Raw genomic sequence first — 18,684 nt, forward strand, 5'->3', positions numbered from 1 at the left:
CACCGTGTGCAGGTTCAAAGACACGCAGGCTGCATCATGTGCTTGAATTATTCAAATAATTCTCTACTTAAACACTAAAAGACCTAAATGACATTAATACCCAATGGAAAAGTGAGACTGTCGAGCCTCTTGTACAGAACAGAGTTGTGCAATTTGGCCCTAAATACCAAGATTACTGTATAGTAATGTAGTTATTTGTGATTTAAGACAAATCTGAAAATAAATAAATAAATTAGTAAATAAACTTCTATCATGGATCCCCTCCAACATATAATCGTTATCAAATATTATATTACAATATAATTTTGTCTTCATTATTATGAAATATTATATTCCTCTTATAATGAGCCCCAGTCACATGACGGTCATCTGTAACATTAGTGACAAATTTAACATATAACATTTCTTTTTGGGCACAATTATTTTGCAGGTTAAACAATGTAAAAATATTTGAATAATTGTTTACACATCTTCATATATAATTTATGAAATGATTTTTAAAAAAATGTCATAAAACAGATTTTATAATTAAATTAATTACATTTTATTTAATTTTTATTAAATTATTACATATTTACAATATATGCATATTTAGTTACAATTTTTACAATATATGACAATTTTTTTACGTTAACAAATGTTGTCACGTGACTATGAGTTATTATAATAGGAACATAAAATTTGATCATAATAAAAATATAAGCAAAGTGCCGCTACTGAGATGCTATCACACTGGCATTAACTAGCACAAACCCTACCGACCAGGAGAAAACAATACAGAACTATAACTGATGTAGAAACAAACAGAAAGATTAATATGAGCGTCTACAGGAACAGCGCGACCTCCTCATCCCTCTTCATGCCTTTGAGCTCACGCAGCTCTTTCACCACAGAAACGCCTCTCCTGTATTAACGCGGCTCTTTGCTCTTGTCTTATCTAATAACTTCTTCCTCAGTTTTAGCTCTTCAGATTTTCTCCTCTGTGGCTGTTTACCGGCCATTTCTCCGCCTTTACACTGAGCGGGGACTAAAGCTCAACACGTGACGTCACCATCTGAAGGGTTTTCTCCCACTGCCCGTTTCCTAGCAACGGTTCTGTTAGTGTTTTGCTTGACGGTTGGCATCCAGATAGTGAGGTGCAGTACCGCCACCTACCGGAATGGAGTGTGGACCAGGAGCTAAATAGAAAAACAAACTTGAAACAAATAGCATGGAAAAAAGTGTGAATGTCCAGATCGTTTAAAGTATTTTAAATGGTATCTGTTTATTTCCTTTGATGCATCGTCAAGGATGTTTTTTAGTGTACATCTTGCTTTTGCATTTTCCACCATGTTTTAATTTCCTGAGATTTGAAGCTTAAATTCCATGGTACTTAGTTTATAAATAAAACCTTTTGATCTGTAATTATACTGTCCATTCATTTCTCTATTATTCATTGCTCCACCTCTGTGGAGGCCAGTGGTGACCATTGCATTTAATACCATTTTTTACGACCATAGTAGAACCTCTGGCCAACATTCACATGTGCATTCACACATAATTTGGGAACACCAAATTAGCCAAATTTGCATGTTTTTGGACTGTGTGAGGAAAAACTGGAATACCCTAAGGAAACCCACCCAGCACAGGGAAAACATGCAAACACGAACACAAATCCTGAGGCAGGAATCAAACCCGGACCCTGGAGGGACAAGGCGACAGTGCTAACTAAGCCCCCATGCAGCCTTATACTCTGTCACTGAAGTATGGATACAGATCTCAGTTCAGTGCAACTCAACCAAGACTGACCTATAAAGACCCTTAATACTGACATGGCGGCAGGTTGGCGTAGTTGCCTGTGCTTCCAGTGTTGAGAGAGGCACAAAAAACTTTCAAATATAATTAAGACATTTTAATCTTAGTTTTAAATACATAAAACTGTATAATTTGTATAATAAAATAATAAATTGTATAATTTGTAAAGTGGAAAACCTGTTGTAGCAAAAGTGCCATAGTGGTAATTAATGCACTTGCCATATTAGATATGTATAATATCGAGTTTTTATGCCAGATGTATTACTGCCTAATGTTTCAAAATTCAACTAATTGTACATTTTTCATGAATTAACTGAAATTTAATATTTATAAAATGCTCTAACGTGTAACAAACTGTAATTGTAAGTGAAAAGGTTACAGTACTGTAAAAGGCAGAAGTTAATGAGTATAAGACCAAGAGAATATATAATATAGGGTGAATTGTGAGGAACACTACACGTTGTGGTTATATTCCAGTTTATTCGCTAGAGGGCGCCAACAGTCAATGTGTTTTTAAGCGGGTCTCCAGCCGAGTGCGTTTGGTGAGGTAATGTGTTGTCGCTAAAAGTTGCATAAATTAAACGGTAAAAGCGTATTTTACGCACAGAAAATTGTAGTTTACGAAGTATGTGTAGTAGTAGCGTGCTGTGTGAGCAGTTGTGCTGATTTTTTTCAATATTTTTGTATGTAATTTCTAACCGGCGTTGCTAACGGTTACTGTCTGTGAGTTCCTACAGTACTGTATATGCGAGTAGCTTCTTATCCAAGGTACTGAGGGAGAGAAGCCATGATTCACCTTCAACTCCCCCTGGCCTAACTTTAACCCTAGAACATACAACTTAACCTACAACCTACAACGTAACCATGATAGTTTACATAATATTGAAAATCAAATTGTCAAAGTCAGAGGGGACATAATGTGGAGAAAAGCAACACAACAATCCCAAAAGAAGTGGGATAACGAACCAAAAGCGACACATTTGCTTTAAATACAGGACAAAGTAAATGTGATAAGGAGGGGAAAAACATGAAAGAGGAAGTATTAATTAGCAGACTAAATATTAGGAACAGCAACCTAAATAGCGTTTTGTTTTCATGCAGGAAATCTACACAGAAGAGGCGAGATACGGTGCCACAGCTCCAATAATTTGGAGGAGCAGAAAGCAGTGTTAAGAGTCTTTTAGAATGGGGGTCACTGATCAGGGAAGGAAGCATTTAATGTTGTTTTTGAGAAAGATTAGATTGGCTTTAATCGACAGGGAAGCCAAAAAGAGAGAGAGAGAGAGATGTATAGGTGACGATGATGCAACATATAGAATTCTAACTAGATGCTGAGTGATACTGAAAGGGAAACGTTTTGAAAATAAAGTACCAGATAAAATATATGAAGAGTTCAAGACAGAACAAGATCAAGTAAGGATGCGTTAAGTGTCAGTTATGTTGTCAGTTGCTGTGTTTGTGAAGGTATATACAACGACTTGAATTCAACCTGTGACTGAAACCAGTGCATTGACGGTGGCTGCATGAAGACTGCAAGTGACAGTGAATGATCAAAGCTGTGCAAAGAAAATGACCAGGATTTTCAGTTGGATTATAATGTACTTTTTATGCATGTGCATGGTTGCGACTTTTGGAACAACTGGTATAATATATGTAATAATTCTAAAGTGAGGCATCTTATCCCTTCTGATGTGGCACCTTATACATATACCTATAAATGTTTAGACATACCTTATACACCTTATATGCCAAGTAAAAAAAAAAAAAAGACACAATTTCAGCAGGGCCATATTATTGATTTGCACCAAGCACAAAAAAATAAATAAAGAAATTTTAAATTACTGGATTTGGGTGAAGAACTGTCCAGATTGTGCTGAACTGTCAACTTAAGCAAGGAAATGTGGTCAGAAAAAAAAAAAAATAAATAAATAAATAAATATATATATATATCATAAATGGAGATCCCATAAACACTTTGTGAAGTTGCATGGTAAAATAAAACAATGGGAAAAGCCATAACTATGTTTAATAATCAAAGTAAAAGCATTTGCATATGCACACATAATCAGAGGATTGAGACTAAACAGCTGTGTGGCCATAAGAAAAGCACTTGCAAGTGTTGCAAATCAGAAAAAAGGCTTTAATTTGCTAGGGAGCATAAAAACTAAGAAAAAGTCAACAGGTTGTCTGATGAGTCCGAATTGACCCCAGGCATCAGGAAAAGAAGGAAAGCACAAGAAGTGATGCAACTTTTTTTTGACCAGGCGGTGTGTCTATGTAAACAACCATGTCAGAAGGCATATTCTGTGGTTGTGGCAAAGATATTACAGTGGAAACTTGGATCACAAGCATAATTCATTAAATTCACAAAACACTCGTAAACCAAATAGAATTTTCCCATAAGAAATAATGGAAACTCCAATTATTCGTTTCACAGCCCCAAAAAATAAATGCATAAAAATAATTAACACAAAATATAAAGTAAATATAAAACAAATTAACCTGCACCAAAAAAAAGTAAAAGGTGTCCAATTATGCGTTCACAAAGAGAACAGACACAAAGAGCAGGCTGATACAGAGAGAAAATAGATTTTTTAACCTCTCTAATGAGACTTGCTTTTTCTTTACATGTGCGCTGTACACACACACACATACAGACACAAAATAAAATATGTTTTACACGCACACACATGCTCACAGTGTTATAGTAAACAGTACACGCGTGCACGGATGTTGATTATACCAGTAAAAGACGCGCATTAAGACCCAGCAGGGGAGACAATTACACATAATTCCGCAGCGTAAGAGAGAGAAAAACCATTGGCTCAGTTGTTATCACGTGACGCTCGTCAAAACAAGAAGCCCATGCGTGATACATAATACTCGGTACTTATAAACCAAGACTTGTTCGTTTTCCAAGTCAAAATTTATTTCAAATATTTGCTTGTCTTGCGGAACACTCACAAACCGTGTTACTCGCAATCCAAGGTTCCACTGTACTTTGCTTCAGAACGATCAAATATTTGGCCTGTGTCAAGCAAGAAATACTAAAACTACTAAAATAGAAATGTCCAGTTCATTATCTTCATCATCTTCAAGGAAGAGATGTGGTTTTAAAAGTTTTTCAATGACTGTGATCAAACATCACTTAAACATTTAATAACATCAAATTGTAAAAAAAAAAAAAAAAGCCCAGTAGAATTAATGGATATATTTGATATATGTTTTTTTTTTGTTATTTGTTTATTTTCCAAATCATTCAAGTCTTTTGCAATGAATCTTTTGCAATGAATTAATACATTTATTGTTTCATTTTATGTTATTTAGTTTTTTTGTCATGAAATATCCCTTTTTTTGTGCAGCAATGAATTGCTACACAAAAAGGGATGGAAGAATTTAGCTATATATCTAGCGTAGACAGGTTTTATAACTTTTTTTTTTTTGGTGGGGTGCAAAGAATAAAGCAGATATAAAAACCAAATTGACCTTGAAAATGTCGTCACTTTACTGTCTCCATCTAGCGTCTAATGGAGGTATTGCACGGCCCAGTATCTGCGCGAGCAACGACGATGCGGAAGTAATTCATGGTTGTCGGCGCAAAGCATGATGGGAATGTTCATTTAATCGTATAAAAAGCATTTTTTCATCTTTAACTAGAAATGAATTTTCTAGTACGTGTTTAAGGAGAAGTCTGTGTATATTCCTGTTCACCTTTGTATAATATGTTTAACTTCTAAAACCTACCATCTTTAGGAACTGTGTGGTATGTGAAGTGTCCGGTTGTTTGAAGCGGTGTGGAGTTAAGACTATACTTTCAGGGATCATTTCTATAGTTTCTAACTAGGAATGTGATTAGAAAGTGATACGTCTCTCTAATCACGATGACGAGTCACGATGTGTTTTTCTGAGCGTGAATCGGATTATAGTTAACACTTTATGTGTGGATTCTAATCATTGATGAACGTTCTTCGTTTCTTATGAAGCGTTAGAGGAAGAGTGCATGTTCAGAGTGATAAAATATTAATTGGGTTGATGAAAGATAAATTATCACTTAGTGGAATGCTTAGTTTCGTAGTTTCTTTATTTTTTTTAAATGTTTTTAGATGTTTACATTTATTTAAAGCAATGTTTGTTTAAAAAATGTTTAGCCATGTTCATTTTCGTTTCTTATGAGGTAATAGAGGAAAAGTACATGTTCAGAGTGATTAGATTTATTTGAGTTGCTAAAGAATGTGTTTTGAGGTTTAACGGAGACTTGTCTCTAATTGTTTGATCTCTTAGCTTTTTTATGTTTTAGTTCCGGTTATTGTCATTTTTTTAATTTTAGGGTATGTTTATATTTGGTGTGTTTAACTATATCATATTAATGGATAATTATAGTAAGCATAGTTCTGTTTTTAGTGTAGTTTATGTAGATGGATAAAATCCACCATTTTTAGGGTTTCTATTGTATGGAGTCATTGACTGTGTAAGTGGTGAATGAGTAAGACTATACTTTCAGGGATCATTTCTGTATTTCTTGACTACGAAATTAGGAAGTGTTGCGTCTCTCTAATCCCGATGATAAGTGTTTATGTACTCTTCTGAGCATGAATCAGGTTGCAGTTAGAGCTTTATGCTTGTACTGAAATCAGTGATGAATGTTCTCTCTTTCTTATGAAGCTTAAGATGGAGGGGAGAGTACATGGTCAGAGTGATCATGGTTGTTACAAGTTAAACATAAAGTAGGTTTCTAATTTTCTGTGATTGAAACGGATAAAAATTATTTAATTAAATGTAGATATATGTGGATTATGTTTAGATGCATGCTGCATCGTGAGACACAGTGCACATAGGGAGTGTTCATGGTCGTGTTCTACAAGGAAAGTATGTTAAGGAAACTTAATCTTTCATTTGGAACACACTGCAACTTCATGGTACTCTGGTAACGCAAACACTTAAATCAGACACTATCATACCCATTAGAAACCCAACACACACCCACACCTCATTAAAAAGGAAAACTTAATAATGCTTATTATACTCTTATTTTTCTAAGCCTCTACATGCACACGGGTGATTGGCAAGAGAAAAGCAACTAAAATGTTTATTGACATGAATTTGTGAAAGTAGGCACCTTTTTTCCCCTGACAAATGTAGTTGAGTAAAAGTACAAAACATACTTTTTATAATATTCAACTCAAGTACAAATTATCTAAAATAATACTTACAGTAAGTGTTGTGAGGATATTTCTGTTTTTCCCAAAGTTTATGTGGATTGCTTTGCAATTGTGTGTAGAATCTAAAATCCACCATTTTCAGGATTTCTGAGTTACTTGGGGTCGTTGAGTGTCTTGGGGTGAAAGGGTAAGACTTTTAGGTATTGTTTCTATAGATTCTAAATGGGAAATGTGATTGAAAAGTTTTATGTTTTCTTAATCATCATCATCATCATCATCATGAGATGATGAGTCATAATGTAATTCTCTAAGCTTGAATTAGATTATAGCTAGTGCTTCATGTGTGAGCTATAATCATTAATGAATGTTCTGTTTCTTATGAAGCTTGGGAAGAAGAGTATATGATCAGAGTGATTATGATTATTGCAAAGTAAATATAAGAATATGGATCTGGTTGTTTTTGTCAGAAAATCTTTGGTCATATTGAAAATGATTACAGCTTTGTTTATTTTGAAAAACCAGAGGCCTATTCCTTTACTCTTATTCTCATTATGCATGTGCACTTCGTAAATAGTGTCACCACATTTTCAGTATAAGAGTTTAAATATCACAGGAACGCCTAATATAAGCATAATAATACAACATAAATAAACTACATTTTATAATGATGTAGTATACCACAGCAGCATAGTCTCATGTAAATATACTGTATAACCATTCTCATTTAAAGAAAAGTGTCTGTGGCATTGGCATGTATTCCATTTTCTCAATTTAATCTATAATGCATATTTATTTATTTTATTAAATAATAATGCATAATTATTTCCTAAAATAATTTTTAGGGCTTTACTTTTACAGTTCAATCTGCTTGGAGACGTGGCTAGTTTCATCCTTAGGTCCGATTGTTATTATTATATAAGCTAGTATATATTTTAAACGTAGCCCTGGATATTTTCACTGTGAGATGGAGGAGAGTTACAGAGCAGAACTTTACTTCCACTCTAATTCCACTTTAATTATTTTAAACAATAGCTGTAAAGAAATGTAGAAATGCAGTTCTTCTGAGAGAATCACAGGCCAAAATAATGTATTGTATTTTTTCCTGTTTGAAGGATGAACAAACATAAGACAAAAATGAATAAGGATATGTTGTTTTTTTTTTTGGTAAAGTTCTACTCCTTATATACTGAGCCTTAATACAGTAAAGGATTGTCGAGCACTGCGACTCCTTTCCTCGACATGTGCCGCATTCTTTGTCCTAAGCAGGTGGCCCACACACTCATTCATCAACATCTTTGTTCCTCTCCTGTATGCCATAAAATAGGTGAGATTTCATGTGTGACTAATGAAAGGCAGCTTTATTTGATTAATAATGTTGAGCTTTAAAAATGTATGCCTAGTTCCCACTTTTATGATTCCTACTGCAAATTCACAAATTGTGATGAGTTGTGGGGATACATATGGCAAAATCACGCTTCCTGGAGAAGTCCAGGGTGACTCACAGTGTTTTTCCACATTTCCAGCATTCTCAGAAAACGAAGACACCGCTTCGCATGCAAATCTTGAAGATGTGTGCACCCACACGTTAAAAAAAGCTCATTCATTAATTGATCTTCTGTACTGAAAAAGAAAAAAAAGACATTAACAAAAAGAAAACCTTAAAAAATTTATCGTGTCTTGAAACAAAAAAATAGAGAAATAGGAGAAATAACATCGACCCTGAAAAAAAAAAAAAACTCAGAGGGGAAAATATTGGCCTAACAGGACAAAAATATTGGAGAAAATCGAATTTAAGCCAGAAAAAAAAAACATATAGTGTATATTTCAATGAAAAACAATGTGGCCTATTTGCCAGATCTCACTAAACTTCACTTCAGCATTACCAATTTAGACCAGCAGGTAGCAGTAATGGCAAACTTGATCCTTAACCGGGATGGGCCTCTACCGATCCAGTCCAGTGAGTGTCAGTAATGCACCTAAATGCTGGCTGCCAACTGTAATTCAATTCAATTCAATTAAATTTTATTTGTATAGCGCTTTTAACGATTTACATAATCACAAAGCAGCTTTACACAATCAAAAGAATTAAGTTTGTATGAAATGTGAATGTGTATGAATTAAAATTATATGATTGTCCCTGATGAGCAAGCATCTGGGTGAAACAGATAGTAGGGATTGATGTGCATAATAATATGCGAGACTGGAAGTTCAGTATAAGAGGAGATGTGTAAAATTAAAGTCCAGTTTGTTCCTGGAGGCTCAGGTAGACTGTGAAAAATTCCAGTCCTGAACTATTGAGCGACTGAAGTCACAGGACTCCAGGATGAGTGAGAGGTCCAGCGGGCAGAGGGGGTCTGGATCACTGGCAGCTCAGGAGCGACATGTATAGCTCGACAGAGAGATAGGTAGAGGAAAAAGGAGAGAGGGAGAGAGAGAGAGAGGAGAGAGCAGAAAAGGAGAGAGCAAAGAGATGGAGAAATAACAGTTAGGTATGGTCACAGTCGAACAATGTAAAAAGTGAATGTATATTTAGTGCAGAGTGCAAGCAGAGACTCTGGCAGGACTAACTATGACAGCATAACTAAAAAGGGAGAGCCAGAAGGAAACACAAACATGAGGGCTTCCAGAGATGTAAGGCAACCAATCACCTCACCGTCAACAATCAGAGTGATCAATGAGAGTGGGGAAGACAGCATCCAAACATACCAGTTCACCATAATACTCTACGTCCATGAGTCCCCCAGAACTGCTCCTTTACCTAAGGCTAATCTATTTATAAAAATGCTTGGCTAAATAAATAGGTTTTTAGCCTGGACTTAAACACTGACACTGTGTCTGAGTCCTAATTGTAAGAATGTTAGATCTCACTCATTCATCTACAGCGATTTATCCTGTATTCAGGGTCATGGGGACCTGGAGCCTATCCTTAGGGCACGAGGCAGGGTACACCCTGGATAGGGTGCTAATTCATCACAGGGCGCGCACACACACCCATTCACACACTAACGGCAAATTTGGGAATGCCTAACCTGCATATCTTTGGACTGTAGGAAGAAACCGTAGTACCTGGAGGAAACATTTACATTTACAATTGGGCATTTGGCAGACGCTCCTATCCAGAGCGACTTACATTTTTATCTCATTATACATCTGAGCAGTTGAGGGTTAAGGGCCTTGCTCAAGGGCCCAACAGTGGCAACTTGGTGGTTGTGGGGTTTGAACCTGGGATCTTCCAAACCCGTAGTCCAATGCCTTATCCACTGAGCTACCCCTGGCCCTACGACACTTGTAGTGACATTCCAGCAGATGGATTTTGATGAATTACACGGATTCTGGATGGAAACCCACCAAGCACGGGTGCATGCAAACTCCATGCACAGATGGGAATCGAGCCTTGCCGGGAATCGAACCCGGACCCTGGGGTGCAAGGCAACAGTGATAACCACTACACCACTGTGCCACCCACGTTAGATCTCACGTTAAATCTCACGTTAGATTAACTCATTGACGAAGAATAAAAAACGAAGAAAAATGAAGAATTCTTTAACTCTTGTTTCAGTTGGCTTTTTAAGGGTGTGTCCACACCTGACATTCTGCTCTGTTAGTGTGGGTCTCTGTCCTCTTCCAAACAAACTCTGGTGCAGTTTGACTAAAATGTGAACGCACCACGGGCCAAAGATATGTAAACAAACCAAGTCTACTAGCATTATCTGCTTAATCATGACTGGGAATTTTCACTGGTTAACTCTGTATCTGTGATATCTGGTGTAAAAGAAGGCAGTGTTTGGATGGGTAGGGAGTAACAGTACCAAATTAAACACTACCAAATAAAATGTTAAATTTAATGAGCACAGGAGGACAGTGCACAAAACTACTGGAACACCGGGGAGCCCAGCGAGGCTGTGTTCAATGAGAAGTGCTCACGAGTATACAACAGTTAAATGGATTCATGAAATGTCACATGCCTTTGAACACTCTTGTTATTAAACACAACCCTGCTGTAATATCACATGCTCATGTGCTCTTGTACCAGGCAGGCAGACACAAAAGCTGTATTGATAAAAGCTAGTCGCAAAAACAAAAAAATTGCCTGCACACAAGTGTTCAGTGCAGTTATCAAGTGGTCTAAAGTGCATACACAGTAGTTAATTACAACTCAGAGAAGTTTGTGTGTGTGTGTGTGTGTGTGTGTGTGTGTGTGCTTTACCAGAGTTACAGCAGCAGCTACAGTATACATGTTATGCTAGTTTAGCTTCTAGGCCAGAATTAGCCAACAGAACCAGGCAGCTAATTATCTCATTACAACAATAGGCTTCATTTAACAGAAAATTATATACAAAACATCTCCCAAAAAATTATAATATTGTGACTTTTTTTTCTTTTGTAATTTAATTTAATACCTGACATTCTCAATTTATTATATGTAAAGTGAAATATTTACAATTCTTTAGGATTTCTGAATCTTTATCTATTGAAGCTGTATTCTAAGTCTCTGTAGGAGATGTTATATTTTGATGTAAAATTGTTGATAAGGAGTTTCATTATCATAGTCATTACACTTTATGAAAGACATTCAGACATTTAATGAACTACACACCTGAACTTCTGTCACAGGAATAAAACCTTAGTTGACATTAAACATAGTTAAAAGTATATATATATATATAAGGATCACTGAGATTCTGTGAGATCATTTGTGTTTTGGAAGCATTGAAACTATTTATTTAATTTCAAGTCAAGTCAAGTCGGCTCTTATTGTCATTCCAACCATATACAGTTCAGTACACAGTGAAAGGAAATAACGTTCCTCCAGGACCAAGGTGCTACATACACATGCAACAACATAAATTAATAACAGACTTTACCTGTAAGGAATCGCCACTAGAGGGTACTGTTTAGTTTGTTGTAGTTTTTGTTTTGCAGACTCAGTTTCCCAGAAGGCACCTCGGTCAGGTGATGCGGGTGCTCAGCTGACCGAGGCAGCTCATTAGAGCGTCTATAAAAAGCTGTTTAGTCTGGGAAACTGGGTCGAGCATTGTTGGTAATTACTGTCATTTGTGTAAGCGTTCTGTTTTGTATTTTGGTTTGCTTTATATTGTATTTTGGTTGGGTGTGCAATGGGACCAACAAGCATGTCTCAGAGCTCTGTCAGCTCCATGCTTAGTTTGTGGGTAATGTCATGTATGTGTTCAAGAAGCCTGTGTCACAACATAGAGCTTGTTATACGAAAAAGGTATTGGTGTCTGTGTTTCACCATCGCGCCGAAGCCTTGTATGGACCGCCATCACGCCGGTGGCTCCCCATAGCACCCGTGTCACAATTTGCCTTTGTAGGAGTTAAAGTTTGTTTGTTTTTGGTTTTGTCTCTTCTGTATGCTTAGTTTATTGTTTCATTAAAGACTCTTTTGTTGAAAAGAAGCCTCTGCGCCTATGCCTGCACCTTTTTTCGTTCTCCTCCAGGTGGACACCCAGGAATTTTGTGCTCTTTACGATCTCTACAGAAGAACCGTCGATGCTGAGCAGAGAGTGATCGCTCTGTGTCCTCCTGAAGTCAACAACCATCTTTTTTCTTATCGATGTTCAGAGACAGGCCGCAATGCCTGAGGTCTTTCGGTCAGAAAGTCTAGGATCCAGTTACAGAGGGAGGTGTTCAGTCCCAATAGGCTCAGCTTCCCGATCAGGTGCTGGGGGTTGATTGTATTAAATGCTGAACTGAAATCTATGTACAGCATTCTGACGTAAGTATTTTACATCAGAATGCTGTACATAGCATTTTGTATTGTTTGTTTTTCAATGTATTGCAAAAAATGAACTTTAGTCCAGTTAGATTTTTTTACTGCAAAATTTATTTAACTAGGGTTTTAATTCATAAAACATTGCAAAATAAGGTTCACTCTATTACAAATGTTACATTGAATTAAACTATACTGTATATTTATCCCTGAGCAAATGCTAAACTGAGTATATACCGGCTCCAGTTTTTACAATAATACAAAGTGAAGCGTACTGTTAAAATAAATGCATAAATTTAAAGACAAAAAAAATCACTTAAAAGAAAAAAAAGCATGATTCCATTCGAAAAAACACAAACCACCATTAAAACTATTCTTACTGACAGATCACATACGTGAATGTGTTCACTATTGCATTTGAAGATGTAGCTTTTTATAGGTACTTTATATAAATAATATAAATATAAAAACCTGAGATTCATAAAGACACTTCAGCCTCTATCACTCTGTAGGGTGTGATGTCCTCAGTAGGTTTTGCTGTAAAATACACCATCATGAACACTTTAGATCAGCACTTAAATCAAAACTTAGATTAATTTTATGGCTGATGATGAACATTGTAAGTTCTTACTTCGAGCTCTGTAACATTTTACTGCCAGAATGATGGTCACCAGGACATACGGAGAGGCCGCTACCACACTGCTGAGGAGCTTCAGTACTGACAGTGGAGCTTTTCCATGTGAGAGAACTGGAGGGAAAAATAGTATAGATAATGAAATACAAATATGATTAAATCCCAGTTAACAATAATAAATATATTAACACTTAAGCTTTATTTTAAAACATGAGTCTGACTTTATTAAGTCTGTAACTTTATTTGTTTATTAACACAGGTATCACCAATAACCACTTGAGTTCCTCTGGAACATTTAATTGAACATTAGGTCTTATTTGTTCTCTTATTGATATCTTTATTTTGTAACATTAGTGTCACGAGGGCAGAGAAGATTAGGCAGGCTGATTAGGACCCAAAAGCAGACAAGGAATGGTAGTCTTAATAACTTTAATCATGAAAGTGCTGTAGAAAGGATGAGCAGTGCTCAGTATCACTTATCCCATAATACACCTGTATAGTAAAACAGGGGACTGTAATGGGCGTGGAGGCTAGAGGTGCAACTCTCAGTTAAAGCTCTGATATTTTACTGCAGCGAGACTCAGCAGTAAACTTTGATGGGAGCGATTGCCGCTGAGTGCCGTCCACTTACAGAAGTGGATTCTAATAAGTACAGGTCCATGATAGAAAACTATAGTGAAGTCGAGGGGCAAAGCGTGAGTCGGTGTCCGTGAAGCAATCAAAGCCAGATTAAACAAATCCAAAGTGGCGAATGATTAGCGAAATGTACAGAGGCGTGGGAACAGATTAGCGAAATGTACAGAGGGGTGGGAAAAAGCATGACAGCCTGGGAAAACATGACCTCGTGTAGAGATACATGACAGCGTGGGAACAACAACCAAAAAAGATTAACAGGGGTTAGTGACAATAGATAATGACATTGGATAATGACAGTCACCTGGCGGGTTAGTTACAGCCTATAGATAATTTGTTGACTGTCTAAAGTGTGCTTTAATAAATAAAGTGGTAATTACTGAGTCTGGCTTGCTACCTTATGATAATCTCTCAGCTTGTTTCTCTGGTTTAAAGATGAAGTAGCCACTGTTTACCTTCATGTAAGCTCAACATATGCTTAAAAAATATATTTGTTTTTGCTTACTGCATAATTTCGTGTGTTAATTTACATAAATTGTACAACAATGACCCCATAGCAAAAATGAATTAATGGCAATAAAGTTGAGGTGTTGGAGTGGCTCTGGCCACAATCCAATAGGGAAAAAAAATATGGGCAGAACTAAAAGAGCATGTGTGAGTAAGGAGGCCAATAAACCTGACTTAGTTACACCAGTTCTATCACAAGGAATGGGCTTAAAATTCCAGCGAGTCTTTCTCAAACATTTCATGCAAGTTAAACAATTTTAAGGCAATGCTTCTCAATACTAACTCAATCTATGTACAGAAATATATACTTCTAATCCACTGGGAATGTGATGAAAGAAATAATAATCCAAATGAATAAATATTTCTCTCTACTATTATTCTGACATTTCACATTATAAAAAAATAAACCAGTGATCCTAACTGGCCTATGACAGGGAATGTTAATTAGGATTATATTTTAGGAATTAATTTTAAAATGCATTTAGCTACAGTGTGTGTAAACATTTGACTCCCACTGTAATTATCCCTGTGCACAAAAAAGGTATTGTCACTAATTGATTCATTGCTTCTAATTGCTTATCTGGTTAAAGAGTTGTGACAGGACTTTTACTTTCTGAAGCCAACGTCTCCATCTCTGCATATAAATGGCTAAAACTAGCGCATTCTGTAGAAAATTCCTTCAGATTCATGCAAATGTCATGTTGGACACTCAGCAGATGGTGCAGATCTGCTTGCTTTCAGTATGAAGTGACACCACAGTATTGGAGATTTTTTTTTTTTGACGCAATTCCCAGCAAGATCTAGCAGGTTTTAAATAATAAAGGATTTAATACTAAATATTGATTCTTAAATATATTTAAATAGAATTATTTTTTTTAAATAATTGTCATAGTTTCATTAAAACATCATTAAAACAACACAAACTTTTTGCCACCACTTTTCCGAGAACTTTCAGCACCTTGGACAGCTCCTCTGTGTGCAAGCGAGAGGAGGAGGCGAGGGGCACAGTGTCTAGTGACACGTGCATACACACACACAAGCAGTGTAGCTAGAGAGAGAGACAGAGAGAAAATGAATCTTTAACGTCTCTAATGACGCTTTTGCTTCACACACACACACAATAAAATATGTTTTACGCGCACACACGTGGTCACAGTGTTACAGTAAAGAGTACACGCTTGCACGAATGTTGATTATATGAGTGAGAGACACACACTAAGACTGAGCAGGGGACACAATTACCCACAATTCCGCAGAACACGAGAGAGAAAAACCATTGGCTCAGTTGTGATCTCGTGACACGCGGCGTGAAAACAAGAATAAATGGAGACCTTCAGACATTATGCCTGCGTGTGTGTGTTTGTCTCTCTCAGTCGATTGGGCCTGGACCGGTAAGTGTATTAAGGTGCGGCGGTCACAACAAGCCTTAACTCTTCTTCTCTTTATTCAGCTTAAAACCTTAAAATCTTGGACACTCTCTTCTTCCTTTTTAAACCTAACAACTAACAGTTAAATCCCCTGCACAATTTTTAGGGTCTGCCAATATAATTTTTACGGTGATTTTTGGTCATTCAGTTTTTATGTAGATTTATCTTGCAGATAACATTGTTTAATAATAAAAATAAACATTTATGAGGTGGTGTTGATGTATTAGTAACACATTAATCTTTGCGGTCTAGCCCACCACTGAACTGAGTGTAATGTTTTACGTTCCATCACATGAACACTGCAAACAATACATGCAACAATGTACGTATTTAAATTATTTTTACTATATAATTTCTTCTTAAAGTTTTATACACACTAAAAAATGCTGGGTTATTTTTACTACCCGAACACTGGGTTGCCTCTGTTAGGGCATTTTTCTGGGTTATTTACAGAGAATTGGGTAGTTTTTGTGTAACCCAGCTGCTGGGTTGAAGTTTGGTTGGCTCCTCCCCCAAAGTTCACCGGTGTATTCAGGGGCTGTGTCAGCTTTGTGTCTTCTCTTTTGAGCTTCTACACCGCTGATGACGGTTCATCCTCCTCGCGCATTTAAGGGAAAATGACGTTAAATACAAGTTCTGTATACACATGTTCACTCACCTTCAGTCACATATGACTGAAAAATTATTACCATATGTAACATTTATTACTGTTACCGTGTTAAGGTTACACTCAAACTTTCAGGCTGGTCTGAGGTAAGATAATTTAGCTGACAATAGCTGCTTTAGCTAGCCAGAGAACCCCACCTGTGTATGAAAGAAACGGCTAAGATGCCTGAGCTTTTTAGCTTTCTCTGTAGAATGTTTGCAGGGTGACGAAGATGGTGAAGTGATAAATGAACGCTAAACTGTTAACTGTAGTGCTAGCATGATGCTAGCATTAAGTTAGGTTGCTAGCGTTAGCAACCACATTAACATTAGAACTTCATTAATATCACTGCTTGAGACAATAAAATGCGGGGGTGTTACAAAACACTGACCCTCTCACAAATATGCAGACCTGCTAACCCTCTCGATTTTTCCTGGAGACTTCTGTTTTTCACTAGCTAGTAAGCTAACCAGATAGCCCTCTTTACTAAAGTTGCTTGAGACTCTAAATTAACTAATCTAATAGCTAAATTAACTATCAGTCAAAGGGCCAACTACGGGAAAAAGTACCACAGCTGTACAGATAACTACTAGATGAAAGTATTAATATTTTGACAATGCATTTCCTCAGTAATTAGCTTAAAATCAATGCAGACCACAAGATTAACTAGTCTGACTTCAAAAAATAGTTTTTAGGAAGCTTTATCCTAAAAGCCATGCTTATTTTGCTGTTTCATTTTTGGTGATAGCTGTCTCCATGTTTTTGTTTCAGGTTACCCATACCCTATCTTAATGGACAGCTTTGTCTTTTTTTATTTTGTATCAATCCTCTTACACACTGAATTGATAGTCTTATTCAGTTAATTTTTTTGCTTTTTTACTTTTAATTTTCACTCCATGATACATGTTTCATGTATCTTATCTATAGTTTTTTAACTGTTTATTGTATTTATGTGTAATGTTTCTATGAAATAGAGAAGCCTACTTGAAAAGCAATAGGCAGTGTTTGTATGTTAAAATGAGACCAGGGTGTGTGTGTGTGTTGGTGTGAGTTGTCACGATCGGGGTGTTGTGGCAGGTGTTGAACGCCGTGGGCGGAAGGAGCAGGCATAGAGGCAGAGGGGTGGTGTAACCAAAAAAAGAGTCTTTTTAATGATAGTTAAACAAAGTATAAATAAAGATACAACCAAAGAAACAAACAAACTTAAATGATACTTAACTGTGTGCTAACAGGAGCTCTCTGGCAAGACACAGACAAGGGGAGAGACATAACACGCCCTGCGGCGAGACACCTAACACGCCCTGCGGCGAGACACCTAACACGCCCTGCGGCGAGACACATAACACGCCCTGCGGCGAGACACATAACACGCCCTGCGGCGAGACACATAACACGCCCTGCGGCGAGACACATAACAGGGGGACAAACACAACAGGACATAAACGAGGTGTGGAGCTGAAACGAGACACTAGGGAGAACAGGAGACACTAGAGACACAGGAGACACTAGAGACACAGGAGACACTAGAGACACTAGAGACACAGGAGACACTGGAGACACTGGAGACACTGGAGACACTGGAGAGGACAGGAGACACGTAACGACGAGACGAGAGACCAAGAGAGGGACAGGACAAGGGCTAAAGACATGGCAATCAGCTAGGCATGGCTTCTAGCTAAACATGGTTAAGCATTGCTTAACCATGGCAGTTAGCTACACATACACCTAGCTAAGCATGTCTTCAGCCCCAACATGCACTAAGCTATACTTACCTACTAGCTTAAACACACTAGGGAATAGGGGCACAGAAACACAGACAAAGACTACCCAGTGGCTAGGCGAGGCAGCCCTCCAAGGCTAAGCGAGGCAGCACTCACAAGCTAGTCGTTACTCCAAAGCCCGGAGGGACCGCACTCTAAACCTAGGCACACTGGGACGCTAGGGGGAGAGGAAACACCGACAAGGGATACCCAGTGGCTAGGCTAGGGGGCCCTCATAGGCTAGGCTAGGGGACCATCAAAGGCTAGGCTAGGGGACCATCATATGCTAGGCTAGGGGACCATCATAGGCTAGGCTAGGGGACCATCCAAGGCTAGGCTAGGGGACCATCATAGGCTAGGCTAGGGGACCATCATAGGCTAAGCTAGGGGACC

General features: G+C 37.4%; 1 protein-coding gene, 2 non-coding genes and 1 pseudogene across 3 annotated transcripts in view; 3 read left to right on the forward strand and 1 right to left on the reverse strand.

Annotated features, from left to right (window-relative positions):
• The first annotated feature begins 5,596 nt into the window (after positions 1 to 5,596).
• Positions 5,597 to 5,808, forward strand: LOC128531881 (small nucleolar RNA U3). The gene has a single exon (XR_008361228.1). It is a non-coding gene; the product is annotated as a small nucleolar RNA U3 (small nucleolar RNA).
• Positions 5,809 to 6,279: 471 nt separating this feature from the next.
• On the forward strand, positions 6,280 to 6,492 carry LOC128531911 (small nucleolar RNA U3). The gene has a single exon (XR_008361233.1). It is a non-coding gene; the product is annotated as a small nucleolar RNA U3 (small nucleolar RNA).
• A 744-nt stretch (positions 6,493 to 7,236) lies between these two features.
• Positions 7,237 to 7,363, forward strand: LOC128531969 (uncharacterized; annotated as a pseudogene).
• Positions 7,364 to 12,897: 5,534 nt separating this feature from the next.
• LOC128520581 (leukocyte immunoglobulin-like receptor subfamily A member 2) overlaps positions 12,898 to 18,684 on the reverse strand; it is a 32,059-nt gene continuing 26,272 nt past the window's right edge. The window contains exons 8-9 of the mRNA XM_053494891.1: positions 13,316 to 13,432; positions 12,898 to 13,221 (exon numbers count right to left, since the gene is read on the reverse strand). Coding sequence (XP_053350866.1) covers positions 13,163 to 13,221; positions 13,316 to 13,432 — 176 coding nt within the window. The 3' untranslated portion in view covers positions 12,898 to 13,162. The remainder of the gene's footprint in view (positions 13,222 to 13,315; positions 13,433 to 18,684) is intronic.

Source organism: Clarias gariepinus, chromosome 1 (genome assembly GCF_024256425.1).
Source record: "Clarias gariepinus isolate MV-2021 ecotype Netherlands chromosome 1, CGAR_prim_01v2, whole genome shotgun sequence".
In the NCBI taxonomy this organism is placed as follows: domain Eukaryota; kingdom Metazoa; phylum Chordata; class Actinopteri; order Siluriformes; family Clariidae; genus Clarias; species Clarias gariepinus.